This window comes from Gopherus evgoodei, chromosome 1 (genome assembly GCF_007399415.2).
Source record: "Gopherus evgoodei ecotype Sinaloan lineage chromosome 1, rGopEvg1_v1.p, whole genome shotgun sequence".
NCBI classification, from domain to species: Eukaryota; Metazoa; Chordata; order Testudines; family Testudinidae; genus Gopherus; species Gopherus evgoodei.
Window position 1 is genome coordinate 261,586,480 of NC_044322.1, and position 13,755 is coordinate 261,600,234.

Sequence of the window (13,755 nt, forward strand, 5' to 3'; positions counted from 1 at the left end):
GAACTGTAGCTGGAGGGTCTATACAGGGATAAGACTGATTGTTACTCCTTGGAGCAGGGGCTAGTGTTCCAGGTGCTGTACTCACATTTCACAATGAGATGATCCTGATCAGGGCCTGCTGCCACTCCTCAAAGTAACAGGGAAAGCTACACATTACCTCTTTGTTTATAGATGCATAGCCAAAAAGTCAGTTTACTTCAATTTATCTTTCATCTGTGGCTCAGAGTGATTGCCTAATATTTCAGTTTTCGCACATGTGTTCAAAGAGAGACACCACTTCAGCAGGGAAGGAGGTGAATGTACAACTTTTGTAGAGAAAGTGCAGATGCTTTATGCCTTGCACGGTCTGGCTGCAGGGTTGTTTGAAAATTACATGTGACTACTGTAGAAGAGTCTTTGCTTTCTGTCATTTGTCTGGAAGTGACTAGGACCTAACAATGAAACATGTTCAGGGAATTCACATTTTGCAATCAATGCTAAAAGCTGTCACTTTAAAAGTGTGTTTTTATAGAACTCTATTGGGATAGAGAACTCTGGCACTGTAGTCGTTCACAGAGCGCTTTTCAGGGGGCTGGGGGGGTATTACTATTACTCTGGATTACACATGCAATTTTATCTACTTTAAGGAAAATTCTGCAGCACAGAAAGTCACTTCACAAAATAAATATTTTATATACATTTTCTGCTTTCTAGTCAATGAGTAAAATGGACTTTCCACCTGAACTTTACCAGAGATGCTGAGTTGTTTAGTGTAAATTTATTGTCCCCTGGGCCTTAATAATAGCACCTGTAATGGAAGGGTTAGAGGTCAACTCATAAAGCTGAATCTCTCACCCCTTGTTATGCAGCAGGCAACAGGAAACAAGCTAATTTCTTTTAGACAGACATCAAGTCAGATCTGAGATGCTTGCTCTTTGCCTGGCTGCAGTTGCTGGATTTCCTCAATTGTTGTATCTTTAAAACTAACCTGACTCCCACAGCAATACTCATTTAAAAATGGAGAAGGCATCTGGAAATCATTCAAGGCACTTTTGAACAAGAGGCCTGACCTATTTACTGTTCAGGTTCTATGACATGCACTGATCCAATGGTTAACGAACTACCCCCTAACAGCTGTCTAACCTCCCCATTTCCCTGACCTTCCCCCCAAAATAAAGTACTTTAACTTGAGCCATAGAGGTCTCCGGTTACCTTCACTTCCATGATTGCTAATGTCCCCTCCTTAAGGTTGCCCTGTGTCCATGCTTCTAGTTCCTGCCTTGTGTGAAAGTCTGACCGCCTCCTCTGGAAACCTTTTCTTAAAAGTCCCCACTTCTAATCCAAACATGAACAAAACTCACTCTCTCTCCACACCCACGCACCCCTACCCACCTCTCCCTCTCATGTATAAACAGAGCTGGCCTTCAGTCAGCCCTCAGATCAGGCCCTGGCTGCAGGTATCAGACTTGGCAATAACATAAGATGAAATGCTCACACCTCTCCTGTCACTCCCCACGGAGTTCTTAGCTTACAGTTTCCATAATATATGCAACAGGTTGGTCATAAAATGTTGAAGTACCCTACTGTGCTGCAAGCTGCATTACTGTCCCACCCTCTGTATGCCTTCCCTGGGTAGGGCTCTCACAGAAATCTATATCAATTAACCTCTCTAGCATCCCACTCTGTAACACCACTCACTCATGTTCCAAACAATCAAAAGCTCTGGCTATCACTTGAGACAGTCAACATAAGTTTGCCTATAATTTAGGTTTCATATGAAGTACCTTTTAAAAAAGCGAATAATTTCGAACTTCATTGTAAACAGAGGACTCTACAAACTCCCTTAGTTTGTGAGAACCTGAACATGAAAGTCCACTAGAACCAACTAATGCTGCTATTTTCAGCACTCAAGATGAGAAAACATGGAGAAAGCAGTAAAGCCTGTTTTTCCCTGGAATGGAGGGAGAAGCTTCCTCAACATTTGAAAACTTACAGTAAAAACTGCTCTGCTTTCCATGAAAGACATTCAGTGTGAATCTACATTGTTGCTACTTAACCACAGTACTAAACAAGGATCCACCTAGATAGAAACATTAAAGAGGATTAGAGGGTACAAAGAGGCCAATATTTGACTAAAACCTTAATCAGTTTTCAGTTCAAAATATTTTAATTTGCATTAAAAAAAGAGGAGCCATACATATTGCCACAGAAGGTATCATACATACGGCTGAGAATAAGAAGATTCAATTTCAATTTCAAACATTAAAAACATTGAGAACAAGGGCTACAGATCTCTTCCAGTTAGACATTTTTTCCTCATGGAAATCCTGAGGCACTTGGAATATATGACTAGCCAATGCATTTACTATAACTGAAAGATAGCTGCTGTAACCCCACCGTTCCCAACAATTACAAAGGAGAGGAAGCATACTGAGTAGTAGTTTCCTCTCTCCAGCAATGCAAATGTTAAGCTTCAGTCACCAATACCACAATTGCAAATGAGAAGTATACAGCTGCTTACATTTCCAGGTACCAATAAAAGTCTTATTAAACCCTTCCCTACCAGAACACACATGTACGGACAGTGAAAGGTATGGAAAGCTTTAGTGGTTCATCCAGAATTCTCACAGCTCTATAGTAACGCATTCATTTGTTAGTTGTAGCAGCGACATCAAAAAACTAAGTAGCTCAGCTGTTCACAGCAGGGCATTAGGCACTATAGTTTATTTTGTGTACATATGGACAGTTTTATTGACATACAAGTCCTTGCAGTGTTTCCACCTTCAGCACTTGCTTCCAATCTTTACCAGAAGATAGCTGGAGAAGTCAGAAGAGATCCATGCAGTGTAAGTAACTAGTGATAATCAGAGGCATTATTAGGATTCTGAAGTTTCTTCTGCTCTCCCATATTGCAGCAGGCTTTTGGACAGAGCTTTACCCAGCACATAAATACACCCCAGAAGGGAATGTATTATAACTCCAGGCTTAACTTTTCATTCACATGTTAGTTAACAGGTGGAAGGGGAAAGCCTCCCAGAAGCGAGGAAAGCTCAGAAGTGCAGTTCTATTCTAAAATGCAATTACTGTATGTGAAATGGTACATTTACTCTGTCTATATGTTCCTTGCATCTATAAGAACTAGACAGCTGACTTGAGTGTCAGAGTTTTGATTGCTTTTGACTCCAGTTAACATACAGGAATGAATAGAGCCAAGATAAATAGTGAACTAGATCCTATCCTTTCTGATACATCAACAGAATTGTTTTCTATATTCCAATTACAGGCCCAATCACTTAAACCTGTACAGCCCACACAGAATATCACTGTGGGTTTGCACATATGTCACTGAAGGCATACGACATGACCTACGGAATCTGTATTACTGGCATTGATGAAGGAGGAGGAAAGAACCTCGCTCAGTGCTTAGATGTCAGGGCTGACAGCTAGGAAAAACAGCCTTGTAAAAACTCTTTTAATCTGGGGCCACCGAGACAATAAACATGACCCCCACAGTGATTCTTAAAGTAGAAGCATGCTTTTAAATAACTCAAATATGTATCTATACACCACCTCTGACAACTAGGAACAGATAATAACAGAAAGCTGTAGCAGTCACATCTCTCTCACCATGTCAGAAAAACGTCAATTCTACGGAAAGTCAAAAAGAGAAAAGAGGAAGAAAGAGAAATTCTTAGATATTTTGCCTGAAGTAATTCCACTGGAGAGGAGAAAGAACACACACCAACTGCTCTGGTGTCCCTTCTTACACACCTAAGCTTGCCGCTGTTCCAACCACAACACACAACTCTCTCATTTATGTTAACATCGCAAAGCCTGAATCAAACTAATGTAACCACAGATTTAAAGATTCCTGCATTATTTTATTTTTAACCCACATCTGGGGCTTAGCAGGCCTGAGGTATTAGGAGGAGAAATCCTTAGCAAGGAGAGGGTTGTAGGAGGTCACCCTGATGTGGCAGCAGTGATCTACAGGAGCTCCATGTGTGCAACAGTCCCAAAGAAACTATTAAACAAATTGCTTGCCCACAAGAAGCCTTGTGCAGATTCTGCCCTGGCTCACTAGTTTCACAGCTAATTTCACTAGGGGAGAACTAATGAAAACATAATTACTTTTTTTTTAAAGAAGAATTTCATATGACATCACAACCACCTGCTTTTCTATTACTTCATCTCACATTGCAAGAATCATATAAACATCTACTGGATTTATTAAATCCCCTAGAACAGACTAACAGTGGGAAAAAACAAGTTAGCCCCACCAGAGAAATTTAGGAATAAAGCCTGAATTTTAAAAACTCATAAAAAATACTAGGTCTTTTCTAAAATTTCTTAAGATCGTTACCTCTGCTTACTGTTACAAGCAGAGGGGAGAGTCTAAATGTGTCTACAATGTACTGGGCACATTTTTATTAAACAAAAAACTCTCCTCAGTTAAGTCAATTCCGAAAATAAGAAGCATGTGCAGCCATTGATAGAGCAGTTGCCACCGCCTGGTCCATGTATTCAATCAGATATTCAGGGTAAATCTGATGTTTCTCAAAGATGACAAAGATAGATGGATTCGAAAGGCTATTCACGCAGCTGTCATAGAAACTGTTTCCGCTGTCTTTAGCGGGAGGACGAAGATAGGAAGAGCTACCAAGGGTAAAGTCCCCCGCCAAGACCCGAGCCAGAAACATGGTCTTGATGTTTGAGTTGGTCTTGCTATAGTTATCAGAATACGATGCATCCCTTGCGAAGTAGCTTCCTGCAGTAGACAAAGATAAAGTTGGTAAGATTGCTGGCTTCCTGTTATACAACTATTGGAATTGCAAGGAGAAAGAAATCTTAATGTTTACTGAGAGAATCAATCAGAAGCTGGTTAGAGATTTGTAAATAATTTCTTGTGTGCTTGGCATCCTTTCCAGCATAATTTATCATTAGGTATTACCACAATTTGATTTTTCACAAAACACGTTAGATATTACCAGTGGTTTTTTTCTAATTTCTCTTTCTTAGAGTATGCTGTCTGCCCCCTCACCCATCCTACCACACACACAAAGCTTACAGTAATGTTTTGGAAGCTTGAAATTGAAGTATCTTGCCTTCCAAAATGTTCTAATCGTCATAAGCAACCCACTGGGTGAATAAACACTGGAACAATAGATTAAGTGTTTAAAAAATTAAAGCCCATTTTGTTTCACTTGCTATGTTGATCCTTTGCTGTAAATCGGGCAGTGGCAGGGACTGTATCATTTGCCAGGGATGGAAAGAATATGGAAGCAGAGTGTAGTTTACTTGCATGGCATCAGAGACCAACTAAATACCACTTCCTTCTAGGGTTCAGAGAAGAAGAGCCGCGGCTCTGGTGTGGAGGAACATAGACAGGAGTAAGGGGGCCAAGGCTGTGGCCACAGCTGGAGAGAGGAGCAGAGCCAAGACTGGAGCTGGAGCAGCAGCCAGAGCCAGGAATAGTGCTGGGCGGCACTCCTCCCTTCCCCTCTTAAGCACATCTTTCCACACAAATAAGTGGGTTTACACTGCACAGTGTGGAGCACATATATCAAGGTCTGTAGAAGTGCCTGAGCTTCAGCTGAATGTGTTTGTCACATTGCCACATTAAGTGGTTAACATTAACACTACTCATTTAGGTATACAGTTAACACCTAGCTAAGGTGAATGCCTCCTCCCTCTGCCATTCTCAAGTTCAAACTACTGCTGCAGCTACTGTTTGGTTAGAGAAAGTTCTCTCTAAATCAAGGTTAGCAGAGCACGAGGTAGAGAATTACCTTTGCCATAAGCTGTCCCATGAAGACCACAGATTCTCCAGTCAAAGTTCTGCTGGCAGATGGCATCAATATGCTTTTTACTGGTCCCATGAAATAAGAGTCTTTCACACACATCCTTTCCTCCACTAGTCTTCTGCATTTGCTCTTTCTGCCTGTAATAAAAAGCATCGTCAAAGTTCCACACTGCAGAGCCAGATTATTTTAGCCAAGTAGGTTCCAATGAGGCAGGCACTCAGATTATCTGTGATGAGTGTTGCAGAGTGTTCAGATTTTTCAAAATATTTTAATACTTTTTTAAACTGAATAACTGCACAAAAGTATGCTTTTAAAAAGGCCTGGTTTAAACAGAAACATAAGCGAGATGCACCATGTGCTCAAATATACCTGTGTAAGAACTTATAAGACTGACTGTAACCAAGTGCCTCCAAAATATTTAAAAATAGAAATATTAGTCATCCTTCCCAAGCTGTTGGATAAATACTTGATAATATATGTGTGTGTGTGATCACATGTACACCTTACTGATGGAAAGCCTAGTCAGAGGGGAGTTTGAAGTCATTCTGAACTCTTGCAGAAATTCCCTATACTAGATCTGTGAAAGTTCTGTATGATGGGGTGCACCAATCCTGCACTGGGCCAACTGGGACAAACCAATCACTGTGGGCCCAGGAGGCCACACCTCCTGTCCCCTGCTGTGCTCGCTCCAGGTGGAAGAGCTCAATAAAAGGAGGCAGCCCAGCTCAGTTGGGGCTGGCTGCAAAAGAAGAGGGATGAGTCCTGCAGGCTCCTCCAGAAGGGCTGGTGACACTCCAAGCAGCAGAGCCCATGGACCTGGACTACACTGCGGGCAGCTTGCCAACTGCAGGGAATGAGGGAGGCACCAAGCTGCCAGCAGCCGAGGAGATGCCTGGGATGCAGTTTGTGGTAGGAAGTGACTAAGGGGATGTCGTAGAAGCTGATGCCTAAACCCTTAGCATGGAAGTCTCCAGCTTCAAAGGGCCCTGGGTCAGAACCTGCTGGAGCGGGAGGGGCCGAGTTCCCCTACCACACCCCACAGACCAGTAGGCATGGCTGCTGTTTGCTCTCGGGTCCAGTCCAGAGGCTCAGGGACCACAGACTCTTTGTCCCAGGGGCTACAGGCTGATTGCTGTTCTGCCCCTCCCAGAGGGCCAGAACCCCAACTGCAACTGCCTGCCCCTGCCAGGACTCTCAGGGGCTACTGACTGTTTGCTTGCTCGGCCCTGCCCAGGGTCCAGAGCCCACCACACTGCAATTACCTGATCTAACAGGGAAGCCTGACAACTGGGTGACGGGGTGGCCCAGCTCGACAAACAGTGCCTCCCGTCACATTCTGTCATTTGCACTTGCAGATCTCCTCCACTGGCTGCCAAACTTCAGTTCCTGTGAAATGCAACTCATGGGAGATAATGCCTCCCCCACTCTGCATCTTAAAGAGATGGGCTACTCCCACAGAGGGCTTTGAATATCAGAATAACCTCCATCTTGCCTGAGTTCTGCCTCAGCCAGTTGCAGATCTCAGCTAAGCAGTGGTCAAGCAAGTGCTAAAAAGCAGTTGTGCAGCAGTTTACATGGCTGTGTACTGGCTTCTCACACAGGACTCTGAACATAACTAATAGCAGCAAGTACTAACACCCTGGAAACATACTAGAGCAATGTTTTACACATACCACTGATACACTTTCCAAAGAGTCGGGTTCTGGATTCTCTGAATCTCTCGAATGACTGTTTTGGGCATTGTGCGCTGAAAGTCAGCCTGGACCTTCTTGTATTCGTCAGAAGAGCTGAGAAGTTTGATCAGCTGTAAAAGAAAATATATGCAAACCAGTCTCCTCTCTTTTACAGAGCCATCACAAACCACCACATTATTACTGCTCAAGCCCTGAACATATGGGGAGGTTCCTGCTTGTATTTTACCTTAGAAACACCACAAAATCAACTTGAGCCTTCCTACTTTTACTAGAATATTTGTTGAGGGTTTTAATGGGGGAATATTGTGAGTTCTTATATTTTAAATTAAGAGATGGGGGCAGGGATGTTGAAGATTAAACAAAAAACCTTTCTCCAATATGTCAGTCACAGTAGCCAAATAGTGGGGTGGGGGTGGGCGAGAGTCACAAAATGTTTGTCCACATTTTTCCTTTTTTATTTCAAATTTTTGAAATGTGAAAAATTTCCACCTGCTCTACTAAATAGATGTTAAAAAGCAAGACAAAAATCCCCACACAATTTAAGAAACTACCTCCTCCTCTCCATTGCTTGGCTTTACAATCAGGCACAAAAAGCCCAATCTTCCCCCCTCCTCATTAGATCATCTTTAATGTCCTGCCTTAGGATTAACATGCCTATCATCGCCTGCCAGTGCACCCTACTATGAAAACAAAATGCTGCACTCCCACCTGCTCCACCCAAGAACAGAAGTAAAATAAGTTTGCCTCACCACTCGCAGCTATCTTGTGTTGCCGAATTTAGTGTCAGTGCCCAAGAATGCATGAGCCCTTGGACCACAACCAAACACAAAAAGAAGACAGAACCAAAATAAAATAAAATAAAATAAATAAAGGCATTGAAAAGCCTTGTGGGTCTGTTTGCCCTCTTCGATTGCTGGACGTTAACCAGGCCTTAGGTTAATGTAATCACTGCTTCTTGATTAGGCCAAAGCCCTGATCCTGCAATAAGGGATTCACAAGTGACCCCTTGCACCCCTACTGAGCCCCACTGACTTCAGCAAGGCTCTTGCAGGTTCAAAGATCCACTTTCCCCTCTCTCAGTGTGATAGCAGACACATGATTGCAATTACTAATATAGTAAGTACATCGTGTAAGGAATGGTCATCTGCGAGGGGACATGCAACACTGAAATGAACAGGAGCTCAAGATGGCTCTGCATAGTCACACACATGAAATAATGCTCCACCATGTGGTGCCTTGCAGTAGAACCTCCTTCCAGCAGTGTCAGCTAGAGTGCTTTCGTGCCCCACACCCCTGTCTGCCCCACTCACTGACATAGCATCTTTGTCTGATCCATCAGATTCAGACAGCTCTGATGCATAGAAATCAGCACTGCTAACAGTGGCTCCTTTGTCCTTGTGCCTCATTTCCTTTGGTGTCACAATTGCTGTAATCGAAGGCACTGACAACTCCGGTTACGACAGACTGATGAAATTCATATTCCTGGAACCAGTAGTGAACATTGAAGCCGACTCCATTCCTGCAGTTGCACAGTTCTGCAACAGCTGGAAAGCAGTATGGCACGAGGTACAGAACTGGGAAGAGTAACCAAACTGTTGCTCATCCTTTCCATGAGAACTGGGGCAGTGGTATCCGACCATGTGACCCTCAGTTCAGCCCTATACAGCCTTACAGGAGCTGCAGGGACCAGATACGGCCCCGACAGAAGATGCAGCTTCTTGGAACCACAGGGGCTAAGACTGGCCTTATGGATCTCTGACTGGAGGGCTTGGATCCAGAGGGTCTGGCCTTGAGGGTTTTCTTTCAGGAAAAGGAGGTGCAGGTGAATCTCCCTATCCTCGCATGCTCTGGGAGTTAAGATCCACCCAGAAGGTGAATGTTCTTCTTCCAGACACCACACATGGTCATCGGACACCATGAAGACAGCCAAGCAGGAAGCACACCTCTTAAATCCCAGCTTCTTCTGTTTCCTTAATTCCACCATAACACAGAACCAAAAAAGATCACTCACTAAACTGACCACTAACACTAACTACCTACCACAACAGAAGCTTTAGTTCCAAAGAGGTTCACATCTGTCCAGCCACCCAGTTGGATAGAAATGAGGTTGTGAAGTCACTCTGCCCCCTAAAATGCCTCGCCCTCAGAATGTGGTAACGCTGAGGGGAGAGGTGAGGGGCATGAGAGCACTCTAGCTGACACTGCTAGAAGAACTTGTATCAGAAATCACCACAAGGTGATGCGTTATCCCATAAGTGGGAATATGCAGTGTCTCTTGAGGAAAAGCCTACATTTTAAGGAAGCTGTATGTGGTCAGACAGAAAAACTTAAAGAGCTCCATACCTTGTATCCCAATTCTGGTAAAGCTGATTTGTCCCAGTGAGCTGGAATGGATTCTTCCTGTAAATGCTCAACACCACTGTATATTACAAGAGAGTTATTGTTGTTTTTTTTAAAATCATAATATTTAAGAGAATTACCTTAGAGAGTTTTGCCTAATTTAAAATAAATAAAAAGTAACCCAACATATCCAGGCATTTCAAAACTGTATCTTCAGTTTAGCATGGGTAACATATCCATATCCAAACCTCATGTCAGTTAATTAGGAACTGAGGCCCCAAGTCATCAAAGCACTTTGGTACATATCTAACTTTAAGCATGAGAGAAGCCTTACTGATTTCAATGGGAACTATTTCCATGCTTATAATTGGATATGTGCCTAAATGCTTTGCTGAACTGGGGCCTGAGCGTATAAAATGACAGACAAACGCTCAGTATCAATTGCTGGTATGAGTTGTGTCACCAAACTGAGCTCAAAACTACCAATAGTTCTGGTGTAGGTCATTGGTTCTCACACAAACCCAACATTTAAAGGGGTTAAGTTTCTTTTGTTACCATTAAGCTCACTTTGCTTGGGCCTTCTGTAGTTTTGCGTCCCAGTCTCCACAAGGTGAGAGTTTATGGTTTCCTTCCTACTGATTATAAACAATCTACTATTACACATATCCAATTCCACTTTCCTACACAGGACTCAACCATATATGATATTTCCAAAGAGAACAGATTATAGATAGGGGTTTCATATGTGAAAAGACTGAAATGCTGAGCCAATAAGCTCTTCCCCCCACATGAACTCCTGTACTGCTTCAAAATATCAGAACATTATTTTCCAGTCCCTAACAACCACAATATCAAATTTATTGTCTTCAAATCCTGCCTGAATTTGATAGCACAAAAGCATGATTGGGGCACCTATTATGTATGCATCACAGTGGTTAGGAAACATTTCAGCATCACAAATGCACTGTGCTTTAGTTCTCAGTTACAAAAAAACTAAATCATGTAACTCCACCATAAACTCACTCAGCTAAACATGTTATTTTGGGTAAGTTACTACACTATCGCACCTTAGGAGGTACAAATGCCCATCATTTTTACAGCAGGTGTTCCTAATCCTCCCAAATACTATACTTCATTACTTAAGCAATGACCATTTCCAATTTGCTACACAAATTGTCAGTTACTAATTTATGGCAGAAGACAAGCCAGCAACTGCAAAATAGTTAGGCAGAACTCACAGCTGTTACTTATATTTTCATTAATGACCTACGCACAAAAAGCAGGTGCGCGCCAATGAAATCTGCTGACAATATAAAACTGGAGGCATTTTCAATACAGAGAAGGATCAAAATATTATACAAGAAGAACTGGATTACCTAGAGGACTGAAGTAATAGAAAATGGATGAAATTTAATAGTACAGCATGGAAGGTCATGAACTTAGGGACTAATAATAATTTCTGCTATAAACTGGGGGCTCATCAGTTGGAAACGACAGATAAGCCAGATCCGGGTGTATTAGTTGATCCCAGGACGACTATAAACCAGCAGTGTAATGCAACTGTAAAAAAAGTGAATGTGATCCTAGAATGTATCATACGAGGCATTTCCAGTAGAGATAGAGAAGTATTAATATCATTGTATAAGGCACTGGTAAACTGGAATCCTGTATACAGTTCTTTTCACCCATGTCCACGAAAGATGAATTCAAACAGAATCAGGTATAGAACAGGGCTACTAGAAAGAGGGGTAGGGAACTAGAGAGCCTATCTTACAAAGAGAACACTAAAAGAGCTTGGCTTCTTTAGCCTAGCAAAACAAAGGCTGATACAGTGTTAACCAACCAACCAGGTTTAAAATAAAAAAAAGTAGCCTTGGTGAAAAGGGATACTGGGCTTCCCATCAAGTCACTGAGCTGAATCCTGCTGGTGGGCTCTGCCCCTTCCTACCAACTCCTTGTGGTCTATGCTTGCCCGATTATCAACTGACTCCAGCAGTGAGTGAGCTATTTGTAAAGTCTAAGTAGAAGGTGTGAACAAAAAACCACCTACTCAACTGGATAATCATTTCCCCCACCATAGCTGTTCAGTTTTAAAACACTGCCATACTAGTTTTAGCTGGGACTGGACACAGATACTTTAGTAACTGTGAGAAAGGCTGTTCCTGTTACCAATACCTCAAGGGTTAATTTTGTGTGTTTTACAGAAACCAAGTACTATAGAGAGAATGAGATGTGGGCTATTATATACAGAAATTAATCCTCGCTTACCTTCACATTTTCTGAATTCTATCGGAAATTGCTCTCAGTTTTCAGACACATTCCATCTTCCCTCACTATTATTAGCATTTACAGTGCAGTAGTGCCTAGATGTCTCAGACATTTCAGGGCCCCATTGTGCCAGGTCCTTTAGAGACATATTAAACAAAAGACCCTGCCCCCAAAAAACTGACCTCTCCCCCATCTGCTTAAGCAACGTTTTTCATCTCGATTTAGCCTCTTCTCAGTCAGGTAGGGTGTTCAGGACCCCTGGGTACAGCCATATCTAAAACTCTTTCCACTTCACATACACGCCTCCCTTTCCCTCCAAGAGTGTCAATTCCTCTTACAATGATCTTAAAAGCAGTCTTTTTACTTTTGCTTAGTACACACACTCTCTCTGCAAGACACTGCATAGTACTGCATGAACACATATGTACCCACCACCTCAGAGTAGAGTAACTGTAGTTTACCTGATTCTCTGTTTTTCCACGTCTTGCGGGGAGAGGAATTTGGGTCTCCTGCAAACCTCTCTCTGTGTCTTATAGCGAAGGTTTCTCTGATTCATGGCTGAAAACACAGCACAGACAGCCAATTTCTCTTTCAACAATCTTCACATTTGAGGCAAAATTCTCCACTAAGATTCTCTGCCAATTCTGCCACCAAATGATACCAATGTCCAGCTCCTACTATAAGCAGCCAACTCCCATTTGCATCACAGACTATAGGAGCCAAGCTCTACCATGTAGATCAGATAGGAGAATTCTGACTCCAATTTTTTTTTTAATTTTGCTCTGAAATCTAGAGGAAATGACAGATAATTCACTTCACTTTCCAGGGCTATGGACAGAATGGATGCATCATAGATAGCAGTTGTGGAAGGATCCCCACACTGTTCTGCTCATGTGCTTCAACCTTCACCTGGAAGGACCACCGCTACAGAATGGGTAGTTGCATTCTTCATACTCAGGTTTCAGTCTCTCTCTTAATGCTGTCAACAAAGGTGACCTCTCTCCCCTTACAGCTATACTTGGACCATTAACTCTTCAAATAGGCTACCAAACAGCCATTACAGGGCACCAACTTTCACTGACTGACAAGATACGGTAGCCTGGATTTGAACCAATGATCCAGGAACGAAAGACTTTGCTACAGGGATCTAACAGCACAGTTATGCCGACATAACCCCATAGCACAGATGCTGCCTACAGCAATGACGGAAGGGGCTTTTCCCCCATTGCTGCAGGAATATGACTGCCTTGAGTAACGGTAACATTCTTCTGTCAGTCTAGCTGGATCTACACTTGGGGTTAAGTCAGCATAGTTATGGCTCTCAGGTGTGTGGATTTTTCAGATCCTGAGCAATGCAGCTGGGTTGACCTAAATTGTGTGTGTATACAAGGCCTTTGTATTGCATTTACTGTCCCTAAAAAAAAACCAAAAAAATCCAGTCTCCTAGATTTTTAAATAAAAATAAAAACTGAAACCTTATCTTTGGACAATAAACCAGAATGTTACACCATTCAAGCTGTCTAGGCAAAGATGGCTGTATTTGTTTACAAAAATAAAGAGCTGGATTGAAGGAACAACGCTCATTGGTTACTCTAGTACAGGGGTCCCCAACGCAGTGCGTCCGCATACTGGTCGGCAGACAAGCATCTGCTAAAATGCCGCCAACAAGC

At 42.5% G+C, this 13,755-nt stretch overlaps 1 protein-coding gene across 1 annotated transcript in view; it reads right to left on the reverse strand.

Annotated features, from left to right (window-relative positions):
* Positions 1-2,123: 2,123 nt before the first annotated feature.
* Positions 2,124-13,755, reverse strand: part of LOC115641209 (protein mono-ADP-ribosyltransferase PARP12-like) — a 51,880-nt gene continuing 40,248 nt past the window's right edge. Inside the window, exons 8-12 of the mRNA XM_030544277.1 lie at positions 12,547-12,643; positions 9,821-9,896; positions 7,457-7,587; positions 5,769-5,920; positions 2,124-4,747 (exon numbers count right to left, since the gene is read on the reverse strand). Of these exons, the coding sequence (XP_030400137.1) occupies positions 4,437-4,747; positions 5,769-5,920; positions 7,457-7,587; positions 9,821-9,896; positions 12,547-12,643 (767 nt within the window). The 3' untranslated portion in view covers positions 2,124-4,436. The remainder of the gene's footprint in view (positions 4,748-5,768; positions 5,921-7,456; positions 7,588-9,820; positions 9,897-12,546; positions 12,644-13,755) is intronic.